This window comes from Xenopus tropicalis, chromosome 4 (assembly GCF_000004195.4).
Source record: "Xenopus tropicalis strain Nigerian chromosome 4, UCB_Xtro_10.0, whole genome shotgun sequence".
Taxonomy (NCBI): domain Eukaryota; kingdom Metazoa; phylum Chordata; class Amphibia; order Anura; family Pipidae; genus Xenopus; species Xenopus tropicalis.
In genome coordinates, this window is record NC_030680.2 from 67,882,627 (window position 1) to 67,905,414 (window position 22,788).

The following is a 22,788-nucleotide window of genomic DNA, read 5'->3' on the forward strand; positions in this document are numbered from 1 at the left end:
AGCTTTTGCAAATGTGCTGCTCCTAAAGACTAAGGAGCAAGAGGTATGAAAATGCATGGCATGTTAATGGGTCAGATCTTTGTGTGCAAAGTAAAACGCTTATAGGTTTTCTGTACATGCCTGAAGGTACAGAATCCCTTTGACACCGAAAATGCATACACGAAAATGCATACATGAAAATGCATGTCTATAGACTCCATTCAGCATTTTGGGGAAGGTTATCATTCCTATATTTCTAAAACAACACATTTTTTCCAGAGAGCTAATTAAGTAGCTGTGACTGATCAGTTAGGTAATGGAAAAAAGCAAATTAGATTTTAGGTTTCTGTTTGACCATTTTTTCTCTTTACTATACAGAAATGTTTATGGCATGAATACTATATTAGAAATATGTATACACAAGTACATGACAATATTTTTACAATAATGTATATTATACAAGTCTACATATATTTAATGTACAAATTCAATGCAGTGCTATGTTCTCCAATATGACAGCACCAATATTCAGCAAATTGTTCATCGTGGGTATAAAATTGTCGCACAAAATATTTTTAAAATGTAATATTGGATGCTAATCATGTGGTGATCTATTGTCTTTTGTACACTAATACAACTTCCAGGGCTGAAGGATTCTGCTACTGCAAGCAACGTCAGAACTATTGCATTAAAAACATTCTTGGCATCTAAGATTGGTCATACAATTGTTATATACATTAGCTTACCATATACGTCTGTTCAAGTCATCATTAAAAGCTATAAATTAATATGGGTGGGGAGAGGACAAGGATAAATAATTGTTACTTCAGAACATGTTTAAAAACAGAACTTTGCAAAATGTCTCTTCATCTGTAAATCCTGATATAAAGGAAATAAATCTAGAGCTGAGAAAGCTGTGTTACTAAGAACAGGCAAACTTTAGCTGTTGCGGAATTCCAGCTTGCAGCAGACCTGCTGAGGATGCTTAAAGCTGTTTTTAGCAACTGCTGGAATCCCAGATGATGGCTGTCCCCGAGTGTAACACTAGAGCGTTTATCACATAAACAAGTGAACAAATTTAATCTGATAGGCTCTAAATTAACGTTTATTCATTTCTTTATTCACCCTATGTTTAAAAAGCTGCTTCACCAGTAGTTCCACCTGAAAATGTCAATAACATAATATCTCTTAGGTCTGCATGGACTGTTGGCAACATAGTCATTCTCAAACTATATTACATAATTGTGACTATAACCAACATCCCTCATGCTCATGTCTGCCTTTCTTCCAATATAGAGGGGCGTAAATGTTTTACATGATTTGCCAAAATAATTTAGCAGCTTGAAGTTGATTTAACAACTGAAACACCATTGGGTCTTCTGTTTTAAATATATTAGATAGCACAGTAGTTTGGAAACCTTGATTCTGCACTATATATTCCTCTTTCAACAGCCCTCCTAACCATGCATAATAATAAGAAGAATTTGGAACAAGGAAAAGTTGCTAATTATGATAGGATCCAAATGCCCTCCATGTAGCACACATATGCAAAATATATTTGTTGTTTCCAGTTAACATCTTAACTCTTAAAGTTGTGACCATGTGATCTGTAGCTGGGTATGTCATAGGAATTTGTCCATGTCTTTAATCCTTTATTTAACATGTAACTGGAAAAAGTCTATCTGAAGCATCACGTACAGACAGAGATAAGAAAACTGTTCAATGCAGCATACTGGGAGTGGGTCTTCAAATAAAAAAATGGGGAAAAAAATGTCATCACTGATAATACTGTGATGTTTTAATAGTCCATAATAATCCACGATTGGTCTTTTCTCTTTACAGCACAGCTGTTGAGATGAATATATATATATCCATAGTCAACCAATCTGGTTAAGTACTCTCAAAAGTTGCAGTGTGAGGCGTGAGCCCGTCAATGAGTCTGTCTTATAATATTACAAACTGGCAACAAGTAGTCACATGAAGTTCATTAATACTGGTTTGCAGGTCCTGAAGGTTTCATCCCAAGGACTAATGCGCACTTCTAGGGGTATAAAGTGATGCCTAACATCAGTCAAGTGGCTCTTGTTTTATCCTCATTGTGTTTGGTTGCATTCTCCTGTCCTCACGGCACAATACATATTCACTAAACTGAGAGGAGTCGACACCACCTCCGCAAGATGCAGCCACGTGAAATCCCTTCTGAAACATTCTCTCTAGTACCTGAAAAAAACAGTGTTATAAGGTTATTTAAAAAAAAAAGAAAAACAACGGAAGGTGAGGTCTGGTAATTTTGCCAAGCAAGGACTATTAACTCTCCCTTAGCTCCCCAGTTTTTTCAATCAAGCTTCTTCTATTAATGAACGTAAATATTATACTGGTACCTGTTTGCACATTGGTTATGTATGCCTGGAGCCTACATTTCTTTGTGCATCTATGTTCAAGTTTTGGTAAAATATGCAGTAATAATACACAAATGTTATGAATATACCTTAAAATATATACTAAGTAATAGTCTTATTGGTGTGATCAGTTATAATCAGTGTTTATTGATATCATTTCTGTTACATGACTGAAACTCATGTATTATACAAAAAATAATGAACCGCCTATAATAAAATTCCATGACCTGTATAAATGCACTAGGCCTTTAGCCTCTTGACTTGGTCACAGAACACAGTGGTAATATCCCTATCTTACACAAGAACCATGAATATCCTACAAACAATATCATATAGTGATGTGATCAGTTATATATAGTGCTTAGTGACGTAACATGATTCACTGAAACTTGTGTATTATAATAAATAATGTATCCCCTGTTGTAAAATATAAGGATATTAGAAATCTGTTCAGAGTTCCATGACCTGTATAAAAGTACTTGGCCTTGGGCGACTTATAATATCTCTATATATTACAATAGTGGAAACAGGGGTACTTTATTTGCTATATAATACACAAGAGCCATGAATATCCGGTCAATTATATCCTTAGTGATGTCATCAGTTGAAATTGGTGCTTAGTGATGTAATTTCTGTCACATGACTTACTGAAACTTGTTTATTATAATAAATAATTTCACCACTTTCATAAAATATGAGTCACCTCAGAGTTCCATGACCTGTATAATATTGTCCAATATGAATTTCCTAGGTGAATTAAAATATCCTTATATTTTACAAGAGGGGGAACATGATTCAATATATATATATATTACAATTAAAGGGGGGGGTATAATTTTCCCTAAATACTTAATCATTTTTAGGTTCTGCTTAACACTTCCTGATTTCCAACTGTGCAAGTACTAATTAACCTATTTATTGCCATCAGAGACTGCAGTTGTTGGATATGCAAAGCACTGCAAACATCTTTCAGAAATAACAAGAAATATTGCAGCCATAAATATTTTAAGAGTAGCCTTTATTTCACTAGCTTAGCAATAGTAAGAGAACTAGTGAAACTAACAACTCTGCCTTTCTACAGTTCTTATGTTTTCAAAAAACAGATTCATCCCCCAAGGTCACATCCGCATCTGTCATAGAGTATGATTAGTGTCTATGATTCTGATAAATCACTACAACAACTGTAGCAAAGAAAATATCAGGGATAGGAAGGAAAGCCCAAAAGATGCCTAGATATTAAACAACTAAATCTCTGCTTGAGCTTGGGGTCTACTCAGTAATTAAATATGAGTATAATTCTTCGCTGCTTTCCACACCCAGCACCCACCTTTATTTACCCAACATGTGCACCTATTGGGCATCTTTCTGTAATCTGTAACTGCACATCTTGCTCCCCAGGATGCAGATACTAATACACATGCACATCAAGTCTTCTGTCCCCTCAAGTGAGGCATAGCAAATGTGTAGAGGGATGTTTATTTATCAGTTTTTTTTAAAAAAAATCTAAATTTGAAACTTTATATTTGTTTATTTATTAAAAAAAACTGAATAAAAAAACTTGAAAAAATTAGAAAGCATCAAATTTGCAGTCTACTCATCCTTTACAATGAGTCTAAAAGCTCTAAAAAAATGTATATCTACACAAACTCGCACGATTTTCGATTCTGACGTTTTACAGTAGAGTTTGTTGAATTTTTTCAAACATATGACTTTTAGAAACCATAATTTGAATCTGAGAGTTTTGGCACAAAAAGTTTGAATTGTGGAAAATTTGAATGTTAAGAAATCAGCCCCATAGGATACACCAGAAGAATGCTGAATGGGAAATAAATACTATTAAGTATATTGTCTTGGGGTTCTTATAGATGAATTTACATTCTCAGATCATTTTAAATGCTATGTAACTTAGTAAACATACAGGACTGCACCACTTAATTACATGGCAAAAATGTTGTGCAGCTGATACCAGGCCCAGACTGGCAATCTGTGGATTCTGGGAAATGCCAGAGGGGCCACTGTAAGATACCATAGACAGTCACTATTTAGTGAACTTGTGAGGGGCTGTTTGGGCCTCTGTGTACTTGAAATGCCAGGGCCTATTTTGAATCCCAGTCTAGGCCTAGCTGACAGATCCAGGCTTTTATCTGAAATCTCAAATGTTTTTGCTGGCATTAGAAATTTTTTAATGCCGTGACAATGGCAATAGTAAGTATAAGTAAGTAAGTAATAGTAAGTAAGAAATCTCTTTCTAACAGACATGAAAGAGCTGGAAATAAAAGTGTTAACAGCTAAACAGATGCACTTAGAGGTCAGCCTTCCATACCAGTTTGGTTCAACTGAACAGGTATATAAAGTTAAACTAAAACTAGTAGCAGAACTAAGCAGGAAATGAAGCACTCGTTTAAAATTCTCAAGGCAATTTTTACAGAACATCTTTTCTGAAGGATAAAAAAGTGCAGAGATCAATTTTTTTAAGTCCACACCGCAGGCACCATCATTTAATTATGAGCAAGACATAAATTATGCATTTATACATTGTTGCATTCTCTAGAAAATGGCAGAGTTTTTTTTTTTTTTTTTACAGGTTTTTTGGAACATAGTCTTACTCGCTGGGGGGCATTTGCTAAAAAGTCCTTTAGGCTGTGCATTGATGAAAAAAATTTGCATTTATTAGAATGGTACTGTTAAAACATAGAATAAATGATGTATTTTTTTCTTTTTTTTTTAGATAAAGATGATATTTTAGTGATCTAGCCAGGTATATATCTATAATGCTCCTCTGGGAAAAGCAGGTCCTGGGAGCATGATGTTTTTAAACAAACTTTATACCCCCCAGCTGGTTAAGTACAAGCAAAGAAAATTAACAATATGAGAGAATCTCATATGAATGATTTATTTTCATTTATTAGTCACCTTGGGTAACCCCAGAAGTGATTTCTGAGTTTCTATGAGTTCACAGCATGTGGATGAAAACAAATCATGAGCTAGATTTTTTTATTTTGTGGAATGTACTTTGACGTCCCTGTTAATTAGACTTGATTCCATTTACACCTTGAAACTGATGCTTTATACATACTGAAACGTAAATGAGTTCATGTGATGCTCTAATTACAGTGTAAGTAATAGGCTGTACAAAGTTGCTGCTAAAGTCTTTAGGTTTATATAATCGTTGTTCTAAATGTTTTTTTACTCCAGTTTATTTTCAATTATTTTCATGAGAACACTGCTCCCAGTTCCCTATGTTCTTTTCTGTTGTTTGTACCATTCTAGCAGTTAAAACACAAACAGAAATGTTCTCATGAGCAACGAACAACTTTCTCCATTAACAATGGCAACCCCTATATCTGAATACAAGGTTACTGCCATATAAAAGACATATCTACACATTGGTGTAAGATTTCTACAAGTTAACCTTTTGGTAATTGGTAACAACAAAGGTAATAACAAAGGATGAATAGCATAAACAATACTTTTTTGTAAATAATCAAAACAAGACTTATTAACCAATAGCAGGGCTAGAATTAGGGGTAGGCAGAAGAGAAAATAGGCCTGGCATTTAAAGCACACAGAGGCCCAAACAGCCCTCACCAGGTCACTAAATAGCAGGGCCACCATCACGGGGGACATTTGTCCTGGACCCTGTGGGTTTTGAGTCTTGAGGTGGGCCTGGCTTACTTGATTAGCCGGACCCCCCCCTGCTGTTAGTGAGCCGCAGACTTCGAAAGTGAGAGTGGGAGCTCCAGTGTCTGTGCTCTTTTACCTACACAGCTTTCTGCTCTCTTGTTTGTCAGTGAAGGTAAGTCCCAGTAAAGCCGCAAGGGGATTGGATAGGCTGGAGGGGAAGTTCAAACTTCACCTATCCAATCCCTGTGCAGTTCTACTGGGAATTAAACTTCAGTAACAAACCCAGAAATACCAAAACCTGTGCAGAGGGAAGACCATGCAGGCATCAGAGCTCTCTCCCTTCTAAGGTCTGCAGCTAACTGACAGCAGGAAGGTCGGCTAATCCAAGTAAAAGCAGCACTGCAAGGCCTCCCTTAATGATGTGGTAGTGGGAGTTACAGCACATTGTTCAAAGGGGAAGTAAAGTCAAAAACCAAGAAAACTAATGGTCCCAGGTTTACATTTATTTTAAAATCCATACCGTTTAAAAAACAAACAAAAAAACAATCCCTTGCCTGCAATTTCTCCCTTTAACTCCATTAGCTCTGAAATAGTAAATTGAAGGGAAAAATCACAGGCAAGGCATTTTAAAAAAAAAATGGAATGGATTTTTCAATAAAAATTGAATTGTTGTACAGTGCTCTGTGATTTCTGATGACAGCCCTGCTTAAAAGTGACAGTCTATATCAGGGATCCCCAACTTTTCTTACTCGTGAGCCAAAGTCAAACGTAAAAAGACTTGGAGAGCAACACAAGCATCATAAACGTTCATGGAGGAGTCAAATAAGGGCTAAGATTGGCTATTAGGCAGCCTCTATGCAGGAGCTATGCAGCTTACGGGAGGCTTTATTTGGTAGTAAATCTTGTTTTTATTCAACCAAAACTTGCCACCAAGTCAGGAATTTAAAAAATAACTACCTGGTTTGGGGGCCCTGACAGCAACATCCAAGGGGTTGGTGAGCAACATATTGCCCCTGCGCCGCTGGTGGTGAGGGGATCACTGGTCTATATAATGTTAGAAAACTTTTTAAACTGATACTGACACCTTTCAATAAACCCTGTTAGTACCTTTCATGTAGATGCACCTAGATTGTGCTCATAATGTTAAACTAAAAAGGAATGTTTAATAGATTGTCAACGTATTTACTCATGGTTTTAAATATATTAGAAAATAAAAATGTGCAGCAGGTAAAAAAGATGAGCAAGTACAGTACAGGATCTATTATGGATCACAGAACTCCAAATAGAATCTCACCTGTGTGTCTTATAGATAAAGATTTTGCCTTTCCTTTTTATTTATAAAGGACACCATATATTCAGATTTTTGTGCAGTTTTGTGCCCAACACAGAGTAATACATTTGTTAATATAGTTTTAAGTGAGCTCTCTGTACTGGCTACTAATGCTAAAACTGAGGAATTTTATCTTCTAGCTCAGTGCTGTCCAACTGGCGGGCCGCGGGCCGCATGCGGCCCTCAACCCCCCTGTGTGTGGCCCCCCACCTGCCTTGCTGCTTTGATGTCTTAATTTTGTGTTAGCTTTAAATGGTATCAGTACTGAGATTAACTGTCCCCTGCATGGTTATCACCTCAGATTCAGGCTGTAATCCCCCTGTATTGTTTAAAAATGTAATCCCCTATGTTATTCACACCTTTTAATCTGTGCATTGTTCACCCCCTGCAGGGTTCACACCTCAGGCTGTAATCACCCCCATTGTTCACCTCTTCACACCTCAGACATTGTATGTACTGCCTGGACTATGCTGCCTGTGTATAGGCAGCATAGGGTAGGCAGAGTATGGCACATAGGCAGCATAGGGCAGGGAGGGTATGGCACCCACAGGCAGCATAGGGCAGGGAGGGTATGGCACAAACAGGCAGGGCAGGCAGAGGATGGCACCCACAGGCAGCATAGGACAGGCAGAGTATGGCACACACAAGCAGCATAGGACAGGCAGAGTGCTGCCTGTGTGTGCCATACTCTGCCTACCCTATGCTGCCTGTGGGAGGTGAACCTGGCAGGGGTTTGTTCTGAGATTTTGTTAGCAATTGGAAATAGCCATTAAATGGTCCCTAAGGTGTGTAATTATATGCTGGGGGTTGCTGTGCTAAAGGAGGAGGAGGCATTTGGATTTAAGGGTGTGTCTTAATATGACATAATATAATTCTTTAACATATGAATGATGGTTGATATCCCTGCAGCGACCATTGTGATAAAATGGGTGTGGTTTGAACTGGGTGTGGTTCAAAATGGGGGAGTGGTCAAAACTGGCTTCCATTAGCGGCCCTCCGCCGTCGCGACGGCGACGAAAAAGTCACTGAAAATATACGAAAAAGTTGCAAAAGCGACAAAAAAATTGCGGGACATACGAAAAAGTCGCAAAAATACCGATCATTACGAAAAAACGCGTTCGGACGCTTTTGGTCCATTCGTGGATTAGTAAATCTGCCCCTAAATGTCCGGGCATCTTTTTAAATAGTGGCATAACTAGGAAGCAAATCTCATTGTGTGGGGGGGCAGACAGGGGGTCTACTTCCTCCATAGTTGTAAGTTCTTACCTCCCTGACCATCACTCTACCTGCAAACCACAAGATTTACCCCACTACTGCCACCACTCAGTCTCTTGCTCTATCCTTCCCTTGTTGACTGCTTTCCTGCCCCCCTTATTGTACCCCCATTAATTGTGCCGAAGCATGTGCCCTGTTGCCTAACGCTAGTTCCAGCCCTGGGCTGACCAACAACTGGTTGTGGAGGACTGTAAAAAAGAAGCATGTTTCCTACTGCTACTCTCAATATGTATGCCATATGGCAGCGCTGTCCAACTTCTGTGGTGCCGAGGGCCGGAATTTCTCTAGCATACATAGTGGAGGGCCGCTAATGAAAGATGGTTTGGCCACTCCCCCTTTTAAACCACACCCACTTCAAGCCACACCCATCACAAGATCACAAGTGCTTTTAAGACCATGCCCACATTAATGGTGGCAACACAGCAAAAACCCAAATGGTTGGTGCTCACTGCAGGGATATCAGCCTTCTTTCAAATGTGAAAGAATTATATTATGTCATACTAAGACATAACCTTAAATCTATATGCCTCTTCCTCCCCTGTGGATAGCACAGCAACCCCCAGCACATAATTACACACCTTAGGGACCATTTAATGGCTATATCCAACTGCTAACAAACTCCCAGAATAAACCCCTGCCAGGTTCACCTCCCACAGGCAGCATAGGGCAGGCAGAGTATGACACCCACAGGTAGCATAGGACAGGCAGAGTATGGCACACACAGGCAGGGTAGGGCAGGCAGAGTATGGCACACACAGGCAGCATAGGGCAGGTAGATTATGGCACACACAGGCAGCACTCTGCCTGCCCTATGCTGCCTGTGTGTGCCATACCCTCCCTGCCCTATGCTGCCTGTGTGTGCCATACTCTGCCTGCCCTATGCTGCCTGTGTGTGCCATACTCTGCCTGCCCTATGCTGCCTGTGTGTGCCATACTCTGCCTGCCCTACCCTGCCTGTGTGTGCCATACATACAGGCAGCATAGGGCAGTTAATACATATAGTGACACAATGCTGGCACTCCTCCTGTCTGAGGTGTGAACAGGTAAACAATGTGGGTGATTACAGCCTGAGCCTGAGGTGTGAACACTGCAGGGGGTGAACAATGCAGAAACTAAAAGGTGTGAACAGTACAGGGGATTAAATGTTTAAACAATACAGTGGGATTACAGACTGAATCTGAGGTGTGAGCAATGCAGGGGGCCAGTTAATCTCAGTACTGATACCATTTGAAGGTTACACAAAGGTAAGCCATCAAAGCAGCCAGATAGGTGGGGGGCCACACAGAGGGGGGTCACGGGCCGCCAGTTGGACAGCACTGCCATATGGTATCATGGAGATTAACAATTTCAGTAAAGTGAAAGTGAAATGTTGTGCAGGTTCTAATGATATAGGTGAGAGGGTGCTTTACATGTAGTAAACTGGGAAAGTAACAGGTGTGGTATGCACTTAAGAATTTGTGTCAAAGGCAAATCAGACTTCTTTAGGAGAAAAAACAATCATAGCATTTTTATAATTCTTTTGGGGCCCATCTTCAAACTGCTATTCAGAACCAGGTAGCCAGTGTCATTAAAAATAGTTGTTTGAATTTTCACAAAGAACATGTGTCAGGCTACCAGACAATGTAATGTGGCTTCCAGATCAGTTTCTGCTGGATCATTGGCACTGGTTCTCATGTTAAATAGTTTAACAAAAACTGCTGTTTCACAGCAAAGGCGAAACTCAAATGGATTCATATAGCTTTTAACACTGCCAATGTGATTCTGATTATTATTCATACCCTCAGTTTTATATGGATTGTCACACATACTGATGGTAATTAACTAGCAAACTGAGGCAGCAAATTTGCAAATCACCAGGAAACAAATAGCTTGAAAGCCACATGGAACAGATTCAGAAATCTAAGGACTGAAATAATAAAAGCTACTCCAAAGGGTATGCAAAGGGCACTAAAACTGGCAATCTAAGCTATACCATAGATGATACATGCTGTGCCAGTCCTTGAATGGAACACAATAGACAGGCGTTCATTTGCCAGCCAATAAATTTCACCAATAGCCAACAGCAATTAGTATTGCTTGCAAATGCAAGCAAATATCTGATTGGTTTATTTGGTAAATAAACTTAGTACCTGTGTTAGTAAATCATCTGCACAGTCTCCATTGCCTTCCCCTTCAGTGGTTTTATTATTACGTTTATGGGTGACTCTTGCAGAACCCATAATAATTTGGTGATACTGGTAGCTTAGTTAGCACAGACATTTATATACATCATGTGCCCTTTAAAATGATGCACCAGACTAAGGTTGACGGTTAGCTGGATGGTGGATATTGTTTAGAACTGTTATACAGATGCTAACATGGTCCAGATTTGTACAGGAACATGTTGTTATCACAGTGTTACCTTCCTGACAATAATTAATTTTTAATACTAGCCTCTGGCTTCACAGCACTGATGTAAGTGCTGCCTTTGACCTATCCCAAGGCTGGCTCAGGTAGAACTTACTGGCTCCCACAGCAAATCATTGGACCTTCCTTAAACTTTGGGGATAAAACATTTCTCATAGAGATATACTTAACTGCTTATCAGTCAGTAGCACTGGGTCACCTATACCTGCTAAGCCCCTTAGGAATATCAGGGCCTACTTCTCCTTTAGTTACATCCTGACAGTAACCATAGCTGAAACAGTGTTGGGCTTTTAATACGATAATAAGAGGCTACAGTATTTTATTTGCCATATACCCAGATCTATGCACAACATTCACAGTACTGATGGGCATGCTTACATTAAAATGGAATGTGCTCACACACTGTAAATCAGCTGTATCAAAAAGCAGCAATATCTCCAATTTTATCTGCCAAGTTCATCTGGCACAGTGACAAAATGAAGGGTTCATAATGTTTAAATATGTCACGGCTATATGAACAGATATAGTTGAAGCCCAAAAAGATTTATTTCTACATCTTCATTAATTGTATGCCCTTTGAGTAATTAAGTAAAAAATGTCACCAACAGAATTTGTAATTGTAGAATGGAATTAGTCAAAAGATTTTCATTCTAATTGGCACAGAATTACATGCCAGTTACATGTTACATGCCAGTGCCACTTTTACTAAAAATCTGCCATTTTAAAGACGTTGTTCCTCCAGTTTTCTTATGTAATTAGTAGTATAATGGCATACTAGATAACAATGGCATACTTGATCACCTAGAATGACTTAATCTAATGTAGCCTGCTGCTATACATCTATATGCAATATAATCTTTATTCAGAGAATCTCACTGTGAAAATGCCACCTGTGGAATGCCTGTTGCCTTACCCTGACCTTAGCCTGTGTTCTCTTACTCAGACTAGAACAAGCAGTTCAAGATTTGCAGAATCTCCCTCTGTTACTATGCTGTAAATCAGCAGGAAATGAAAATGTTTATTACATATTAATTAATGAATGTGTATGCATCAAATCATAAAATATATACGTTACCTGCACAGAGTTTAATCTGCAGTAACCGTTAAGTGGAAACCTAATGACATGGGTTGGATCTTGGTTCCAGCCAGCATTCACAGAGTTGCACATAACATCTCCAGTTTCAGGAAAGATCTCTTCTATTAAAGCCTTTTCTCCGCTTAGAGCAATCCTCTCCCCCAAGTCAGGGGTCACTCGAACAACCAGACAGTCACATGGCTGGAAATGCTTTCTGTGCTCTTTATCTTGTTTCCATCGTTCAAGTTCTTTGACCATGGGATGCAGCTGATAATATTTTGCTTCTTCATACAACAGATTAAACTCCTAGAAACCAAGATATTTGTGAGTTATCATATACTTTTACCATCAGAGTTACTCCAATGCAAAATAAATGCTGATTCATTTATACCTTCATTTAAAACCTATGTGTTATAGCATCCATGCTATAATGTATAAGTTAGGGCTGTGGCACACGGGGAGATTAGTTGCCCGCGACAAATCTCCCTTGTCGCGAGCGACTAGAGGAAACCCGCAATTTCAGGAAATCGTGCCGCCGCATATGCCATCCCACCGGCGATTTACATTTTCTCCGGTGGGATGGCATTTCAGGGAGATTAGTCGCCCGCGACAAGGGAGATTTGTCACGGGCGACTAATCTCCCTGTGTACCACAGCCCTTAGAGTGCAATAACTTGTGCTAAGACACTTGGCTGTGGTCCCAGTATTTTAACAGTGTTTGTTTGTCTTCAGAAAGGTCCCAGGATGAACTGGAACATTGACTCAATAAACATTAACATTTCTATATTTTAAGTCCCATCAGTACACTATTTCTTTATGGACACTTGTTGACTCTTTGGTAGCACCAGGAGGAGTATACTTGCTCTAATTACATTTCTCTCTCTCTTTATATATATATATATATATATATATATATATATATATATATATATATATATATAATACACAAAAGCCTTGAATATCCTTTAAATTATATCCTTATAAATGGTGCTTGGTGATGTTATCGGTTATACTTGGTCCTTAGTGATGACATTTCTGTCACATGACTCACTGGAACTTGTATATTAAAAGATTATAATAAAATGTTGTAAAATATTAGGGTACTAATAGTCATCATTGGAGGTCCATGACCTTTCTAAAAGCACATGGCCTTCAGCCTTGTTCCTTTATATGGTCATGGAACTCCTTGGTGACTTTTAATATCTTTATATTTTACCATAGGGGATACATTATTCACTATATATAAACATAAAGATGCTAGTGTTCAAAAGTTTAAAATCACTAAAAATTCAGTATGTTTTTAACACTGTCATATCATCCCCTGAGGTCAGCACTTTTTGGTGCAAATTTCCTCATGCAACAGGTCAATAATCCAAAGCATACTTCTAAGCTATGTAAAAATTATTTGGCCAAAAAAAAAAAAAGAATCAGAGTACTGTCTTTGATGGGCTGTCCAGCACAATTACCAGACCTTAACCTAAGCTTTTGTGGGAAGTGCTTCACTTTACTGTCAGAGAAAAATGCCCTACAAGCCAGTTACACCTCTGGGAAGCATTACAGAAAGCAGGAGTTAAAATTATCTTCAAAAACTGACAGCTAGAATGTCAAAGGTCAGCAAAGCTAGAATTACTGCAAATGAAGGATTCATTGATGAATGTAAAGTCTGATTTACAGAACAATCATATGAAATTAAAACAATGTTATGACATTATCAATGTATCAATTAGAAATTATATATAAATTAGAATAGAGCTTGTGCCCATACACATACAGTAATTTAAGAAGACGGCCCTTGGATACAGAAAATATAAATACAATAACTGACAAAGACCACTGTGAGTGTCAAAACATCTGCATTTATAAAGCAGGTTTATTCAATACTAATAACCAGTTTCATAATTTCCCATAGAAACTAACAGAATTAGTACAATTGGGTTTACCTTTTTTTGAGGTGTAATTTGTTCCAGAGTAAGAACAAGTATATGAAAAACATTTATACCCATTCACAGAATAAAAGGCATAGCAGAAACGCAGGTATGCCCTGTAGTGTTGTAGTACCTGGTCCACTGGGATATAAACTAACATATTCCATTAAATATATATTACACATTAAAGGGCATTGCCAAATTTAAAATGATGTTTTAAAAATGACTTTCTTGTAAACTATAAAAGTCTATAGAAGTGTTGTAGTTGTTATTCTTTTCACCCACTGCTTACTATTGTAGTGCTTTTAGTAAAAAAAAAAAAAGACCAAAGGAGCTCAAATTGTTTCATAGACATTACATCAGAATTTCAGCATTACTTAACGTATGACATAAATTCACTTCAAAACACCTCAGTGTCATCATTGTTATTAAAAAAAAAATTTGACAATTTCAAATATTAATTGTAATGCAGAAAATGATATAGACTACATCAAGGGCAGGGCTGCAGACTCATGAGCAGCAATGGCTAATCTATATAAAAAAAAGCAAAAACAAAAGTAACAAATATATTAATATGAAATTAGTGACAGGAACGGAAACCCAAGGGACAGGGAGAATTTAGATACATCAAGGTAGTCAAAGCTAATTATCTGTCAACATTGCACTAGATTTAACAGTAAAGAGTATTGTAAATACCCAAAAGCCATGCTACCATCCATACTAGATATTAATTAATGCTTTGATTAACGGATTGCTTGATTACAATGCTAATTCAAAAGCAGTTGAAGAAACAATCGCAAGAATAATTTAACCTGTCAGAGCCAGTGCACCACAAAACAAAGTCTGATCCTGTATATTTTATTGACAATGTTAGAACTGTCTCCTCTTCTTTGAAACTTTAAATATTAAATGGAAGCCCAACAAATGAAAACCAGAATCTCCGCAGAAGAGGTGATATGAATCCATTAACAATTTTTATCAACATTTTTTTGTAAATGTCACACAATTAAACTGGGTTACACAGGTGAGAGCCTAACAATTTTAAAAGAAAAACCAATTCACAGACATAAAACTAAATACAAGTTCAAGGTATTATAGAATATTATAAGTGACAGAAATTAAAGCTAAATAAAGGCATAAAATTAACATTATGATATTGTGAGCCTTGTGGGTGTGCTCCTAGCAGGGAAAAGAAATAGCAGCAGCAATTTATTGCTCTCTTTACATTATCTTTGGACAATAAATTGTGTTTGCCAAATCCCCTGTCATGTTACTGCTAACAATTTATTAGCAGTTTGCTATATTCTTTAAGGTTTTGGGTAAGTCCGAATATGTTTCATTAAATTACTAAACCCTTTGGCAGAATCTTATTGGTTGCCAATTTTGAGAAGCACAGCATCTCTTGCCTCTTCTACATGTGACACATCAAAGGTTCTGAAAAGCCCTGGGTTATTAGCTGAGATCACAGGAAAATTCTCCCATAATGCTTACTCTTGGGTCTAGAAAGGCAGCCTTTAGAATGAAGAGGTGAGACATGGAATGGACAGTTCCCTGTAAGAGTGCATGCAATAACTAAGGTGAAACTATCCATTTTTTGACTGATTTGATGTATTATTCCAACATAATTTTGCTAAGCAGTCTGGTTGCTTGCAGTATATAAAATTAACTTTATGTGGCACACTGCAGTTAAAAAAACAGAACATATAGATGGAAGTACAGGTATTGGACCCCTTATCCAGAAACCCATTATCCAGAAAGTTCCTAATTACGAAAAGGCCATCTCCCATAGACTACATTTTAATCAAATAATTCACAGTTTTCAAAATGGTTTCCTTTTTCTCTGTAATAATAAAACAGCACCTTGTACTTGATCCCAACTAAGATATAATTAATTAGTTGGAGCCAAAACAATCCTATTGGGTTTAATTACAGTTTAAAGAGATTTGAATTACAGAAAGACCTCTTATCCATGCTGGTTCCCTCACATTTATATGCACCTATAACGTTATACAGGAAAGCAAATCTGACCCAGGGTCTTTATCGCATGGTGCTTAGAGCACAAGATCATGCATGACTTTCCTAAAGTCACAAGCAGATAACATGAAAATCAAGCACAGGCTTTACTTTATGAAAGGGTGGATCATGTAAACAAAAAGATTTCTTTACACCCAAAAACTTGAACTAGGTTATTGTGTAACTTGTAGGCCTGTTAATTAGTATAGTGGGTGCCAGAAGACACTTTTGGCAGGGGTTACAAAACCATGGAAGGGGCACAAAGTTAAGTTCAAGCAGGGTTTACTTTTTTACTTATTCTCTGTCCAAGTAGAAGGGGAAAAATGTACCTGTTATTACAAGTCTGTTTTCATTATCTATGGGTTTTATTCTATTTATATTAGTAATAATGTACTCCCTCTCATAAACTATAAGGATATTACAAGTCACTGTGGTTCCATGGCCATATTAAAGGGTAATTAAAGCTTTAATAAAAGCTTTGTTTTTTGGGCTTCTGTACCAGCCCAAGGTAACCATAGCCCTTTAGCAGGGAAGGTCTTTGCCTCCAAAGATGACCCCAGTCGTTCTCCATCTTCTTTTCTGTTGGTACACTGCACATGCACTGTTTTTATGCACTTAGATACTGACACATAATATACACTATATATAAAATATATATGTCACCCTATAAGGATGATTAGTAAGGTCACAGCTCTGAAACCAGTACAATTGGCTTCAGAATGTAATAATTAACCTTGTAGTCAGCTGATTTGACAGGCCTCATTTTCTGTTAATTTGCTACAACCCCTAAGCTTAGACTTCTCAGAGCCCACTGAACATGTGAATGTCACTGACACTCCTAACAAAAGAAGTAGTGAATTAAAACACACGTTTCAATTAGACATACAACATTAAGTGGCATCACTAAGCACTATTAAAGGAGAAGGAAAGGCTAAGTCACTTGGGGGTGCCAAAATGTTAGGCACCCCCAAGTGATTTAAATCGCCTACCTTTACCCCGGGCTGGTGCCCTTGTTAGGAGAAAACCACACCAGCCCAGGGTACCTCCAGCGAGTGTTTCCTCTTCCTCCGGAATCCCTGGGCCGGCGCATGCGCAGTAGATGCAAAAGACGTTAAGTTTGGCTTCTCACTCTACTGTGCATGCGGACGACAACAGAAGGAGCAGGAGACAGTCGCTGCAGGTACCCCGGGCTGTTGCGGTTTTCTCCTAACAGAAGCACCAGCCTGGGGTTAAGTAACTGAGGGGTGCCTAACATTTTGGCACCCCCAAGTGACTCAGCCTTTCCTTCTCCTTTAATAACTGATGAATGCACTTAACTCCATTTACAAGGATCAATTTTACAGGATATCAACAGCTTAGGTATTAAAGGAGAAAGAAAGGTAAAAACTAAGTAAGCTTCATCAGAAAAGTCCATGTAAACAGCTCTCTCCTCTCTCCTGCTCCACCCTCCCTCAAGAATGCTAACAACTCCCCCCCCTTAGGAATAAGGATCTCAGCCAATCAGCAGGAAGCTTCCTCATAGTCTTACAAACTGAGCATGTACACCGGTCTTGGTCTCGGTGCAGGAGCGAGGCATTATGGGAACTTTCTTTACACAGCTCAGCGTTTTTTCTTCCTGTTTGGCTTCTGATCATCTGAACAGGTGAAATATGGGAAGACCTAAGGGCACTATTGAGAGAACTGAAGGTATGCCTGCAGCTTGAGATTAACTCTTTATTAGCCTTTCCTTCTCTATTAAGTCAACATCCACCTGTCTGGAAAGTATGGTATCAAGGGCCAATGCAGTCCCTAACTGACTGGATTTTGTAATCAGACAGATAGGGGATGTTCCTTGGTAACGTGTGTACCAAGGAATGTATAAAAATGACTAGCTTGAACCCAAATATTTTAAAGACCTCTTGTACTTAGTTAAAAAAGGCAGGATCACATTTATTATGGAAAGGTGCAAAAATAAAAATGAGAGGGTGCATTTATTGATTTTTTTCAAAAGTTCCTTGCTTTATGATTCTGTTTTTAAAGTGTTTCAGTGACTAATTTTAAGAGAGCAAGTACAATTATAATATTTTTGCAATTTATCCAAAACAGTTTATGGCAAATTTTCACATATGAACCATATGGACCATAGAAGTGTAATAATTCTAAGTTACAGCAATTGATGGTGCTGTTAACCCATACAAATCAATATTATTTGCCAATGTAGTTTCCTATTTTTCATCATGAGCTGCAATAGCACCAGATATTGACTGTCTTAAACCTTTGCTTGAAGGGTCACCAAACTGATCCTACAGTTCCAATATAAATCACCGACTGACAATTGCTGGTGATATTGTTTTAATATATCATTATATACTGAAAAAAGATGACAGGTCTCATTAAAGTCTATAAGTACACTAGCCCAGGGTACCTGAGAGCGTTTCCCCTTCCTAATTTGCGCGCATGTACAGTAGAGTGAAAAGCCGCACTTTAACAAAAAAGCCAGCTTTTCACTCTACTGCGCAACACTTTTTAAAATTTGGCATCGTTACTACATTTTTAAAATTTGGCGACCGTCACTTAAAGAACTGTGTACTTAGCAACCCTTTTGTAATTTCCCCCCAGCGTCTACACTGAGCAAAACCAAAATTTGTAACATAACAAAATCTTCAGTATTAATGTGTAATTAAACATCACAGATGATCACCAACAATTTGGAAAATAATTTTGGACAACATATTTGTACTTTATTCCCTTTGCTGCAGGTGTCCTGTGGCATTTTGATTACAACTATACAAGAAGCCACACAAATAAAATTCAGGTTTAGATTGTAGTGCATGGTTAATTGTATTTTCCAAACTTTAATGCTCTTCACAGTCTATAGCACTTTCACACATTCAACTTAAGTGATGCAAAATAAACAGAGAGATAAACACTTATAGCACCCATGACTTTGGTGTTCAGGCATAAGCAGGGACCTAGCATTGTTGCACAATCTAAATTCCATTTTTAACAGCATTCTCAACTTCAGAAGTGAAGTGCAACTTGATGTAACCTAAAGGCACATACTCTATTTTATTTCACAAAGGTGAAAGCTGATAAATATTCAGGAACCAGTTGTAATGATTTATTTAAAAAGAGGCACTATATTGGACTAAAAAAGCAAGTCTGGTTTTACACAACCCAAAGTGTTTGCAAATTAGAAAAACATAAACACAAGGCTTGTTATTATTTACCAGAAACACCAATTATTCCAATTTATTAAATGTCTTGTTCGATTGTTTATAAGATAAAGCGACACAACCAACATAGCTTAAAATGCAAAGCCAACTTTACACTATGGCTGCCAGCAAAATATATCTTTACCTGGAGTAGTCTGGCTTTCTCTGGGATTATAAATTAAAGTTTTGCACCTGTTAAACTTAACTATGAAAGTATATGCAGTAACAAACAGGCTTCTATGCACTGTAGTGAAAAAATCCTGCACAGATCAATTAACTCATAATAACCAATCATACACTTTCTAGTAAGCTTTTAATTTAACCAATCACACACTTTCTTGTATGTTTTCAGTTTAACCAGTCACACACTTTATAGTTAGCTTTCAGTTTAACCAATTACACACTTTCTAGCAAGTTTTCAGTTTAACCAGTCACCTTGTGTTCTGGTGGCTGATCTGGGGCCCAAATTATTAGATTTGCCTGCTTTACTCTACCACATGTGTGCCCAAACTAGGCATATGCCTACTTGCTTGATGGCCCTGTAGCATTTATGCAATTTGAATATCACTACCACACATATGTTCTTAGTGTGACTGAGGATTCTTCATCTAGTCACAGTAGTCAAGTTAATGGGCAAATAGACATGCAAAGCACTTTTACACATGACCCCATACATTGGAGTACATTAACCAGAATTTTGTTCAACACTTACTTTTAATATACTTTTAATAATCAAGTTACACTATTAGAATTTAATTTGCATGTTCTAGCAGTGTTTAATGTGATCAGTTCATGCGCAAGTGCCAAATCCATTGTAAATGTAATTATAGTTCAAGCATACGGTACTTAAATCAGGGCTTTCCAACTGTAGGTCCATGGACTGGATCAGTTGTTACCCATACACCAAGGGGCAGATTTATCAAAACACGAGTTCGAATCCCGAATGGGAAAAATTTGGATTGGAAACGAAAATTTCTGAAGATCGCAAATATCACGAAAATGCTTCCGAAAAAAAGTATTAGTCATGTATTGGCGATCCGAAAGTTTCTAAATTTTCGTAGCGATTGTAAACAGCGGCAAAACCAATCCAGTTTTTTCGCACTAAAAATACGAAAAAGTCGCGCAAGCATAGAAAAAGTTGTGCAAGTGTCGAAAAAGTCACACAAGGTACAAACAAGTAGCGGAGTATACGCTCATTACGAAAAAAACATGTTCGGATGCATTCGTGGATTAGTAAATGTGCCCCCAAGTGTGTACCCAAATAACCCAAGGGTGCTAAAATGTCAGCAATTACCTTTTTTCAAATTTTTTTCCTCATCTATCAGCCCATCCAAACAGAGTCTTTTCCACCACTTGCATAAAGCAGGCCATTTATGTTCAGATTTTAGTTGTGATACAATGAACATTTCGATATTGATCGTATGTTTTAATGCAACGATCTAAAACTAACATTTAGCTTTAAATTGTCGGAAAAATAACTAATTGGACAATGTTCTGCCCATAAATTTACAGACAACAATCATAGCACTTGCAAAAGTATTGGCAACAGCACATTAGGAAAAGAAGAATACATTACATTGTGCAATACATGCAAAGATATTATCGTTATCAGACAGAAATTTTCTGACCTGTCTGATCAACTGAATGACCGATTGCCGTGATCCGAAAATTGACGGAACAATTATTTGTAACCCATACAAGCTCCAGAAATCATATGAAACAAAGTTATATTTGTTAAGTTATAAATATTATATTGGAGCGCGCATGCCCAGCTTAAAATGGAATGATGCACCTCCAAATTGGCAGATATCACTCTTAAATACACACGTACTTTATATGAAGTCTTTTCCACTGGCGTCCCATAAAATGGTTTGTAAGCATTCTACAGCATCGGATAACTATGCAATATTGCTGTTTACCATAAGTCTTCCCTGGCACATGTATATACTTGACAATCAGATGGGTCACCTATATAATGCTGACAGTTTATTAAATAAACACTGGTTTATTTCTATGGGGAATAAGCCCAGAAGACCTTTATTTACATTTCTCATGTTGTCTGGTATGATGCCTTTTTCCTCACATCCTTTTTTCTCTCATTTTGCTCTTTATGTTACAAGTAAATATGTAACAGTAAATCAAAAGAACAAAGCAATGTTTTTCTAATATTATACGCTGTCAATAGTATTTTGATGGAATGCATTTATTGTAAACAAAAAAAGTTCTTGTGTGGTCTAGCATCTCTGGATTAACAATAGATATTGTTAAGTTTACTGTAAGTTATGTCTTTTACAGGGCATGGCAAAAAGCTAAAAGGGTGCAGCAACTGCAAAGTTGCATTATGGTCACATGCCTTTAAGGGATTTGGCTTTTTAAAATACTTCTGAAGAAAGTCAGTGGAATTTTACCCTGAAGAAAGATTTAGAAAATGGCCTTTTACCCTCTTACCTTAAAGTCTTCTGGTAGAAGCAGCTTAGAGGTCCTCAGAAAGCTCAAAATGTATCGGAAAATTTCCCCATCTCGGTCAATGAAATAATGTTGTTTTAAACTGTCCAGTACAATAGGTTCTGTTCCATTAAACAGCCGACTTATTCTGAAAAGAAGATACCAAAAAAGTGTTTTCATACATCTTCTGGCATTGATAAAGCATGTATGTGCATAAACACACCAATTGCTGCAATCAATAATAATAGCACAATACCGACAGTTTGATTTACTCATTAAGCAACTGTCCAGCTGTTAGACAACTGCAACTTTCCACATCCCACAAAAACCCCATTAGCTATTAAGGGATGCTAGGAATTATAGTATAGCAACAGCTGGAGATTCATACAGAGACATTTCCTGCTAAATATCTTCCTTAGAGCAATTCTACTATTTATTTTTGGGAAAATAAAGGGGATCTTATCTGTTATCAAGATAGTTACTAAATTGTTTAGAGGGGGCATTAATAATACAGTAAAACATAGCACTATTATTATTTTACAAAGTAAGCATAAAGCAAGAAACAGTATGACGAGTTGGTTAAATTGATGAAGACATCTTTGGATAGCAGTGACCAAGTTTGGAAGAACATATAGAAATGTATTTGGATGTATCAGTTCAGGGGGAAGCATATAAAGTTTATTATTGTTGCTGTTATGCTGAACACACTATCTGCATGACCTGCGGATTTTTTTACAGATATAGATTGCTAATAAATCCGAAAGCATTCTTATTTCAAATGGGTTTGCTTTGGCAAAAAGGTGCTTGTATGATTTCTGATCATGTAAATAGCAATGCAGAGACAGCTCCCTCCCCCCTCGCACACAGCTTCTTCCTGACCAAATCTGCACATGGTACAGCTGCACCACTAGGTCAATAGCCCGCAGCTCTAAATCTCACCGTGCCTTGGGCAATCTGCTGTTGTTGTTCTGTACAGAATCAAGAGAGCTGGGTTAGAAGCATTCATCATAGCACTGCTACTGTGCAAATCACAAGGACAGGCATACTCAATTATGACCAAATGGCCTCATTTTGTAAATTGGAAGGAGCATTAGACATATACATGCGTTTTTATGACTTTTTGT

General features: G+C 37.6%; 1 protein-coding gene across 3 annotated transcripts in view; it reads right to left on the reverse strand.

Moving 5' to 3' along the window:
- Nucleotides 1-317: 317 nt before the first annotated feature.
- Nucleotides 318-22,788, reverse strand: part of kctd15 (potassium channel tetramerization domain containing 15) — a 32,785-nt gene continuing 10,314 nt past the window's right edge. For 2 of the 3 annotated variants that reach the window (XM_018092973.2, XM_012960765.3), the window contains exons 3-5: nucleotides 21,668-21,812; nucleotides 12,089-12,394; nucleotides 318-2,199 (exon numbers count right to left, since the gene is read on the reverse strand). In XM_018092973.2, the coding sequence (XP_017948462.1) occupies nucleotides 2,047-2,199; nucleotides 12,089-12,394; nucleotides 21,668-21,812 (604 nt within the window). In that variant the 3' untranslated portion in view covers nucleotides 318-2,046. The remainder of the gene's footprint in view (nucleotides 2,200-12,088; nucleotides 12,395-21,667; nucleotides 21,813-22,788) is intronic. The other variant, NM_203908.1, reaches the window with a different exon arrangement.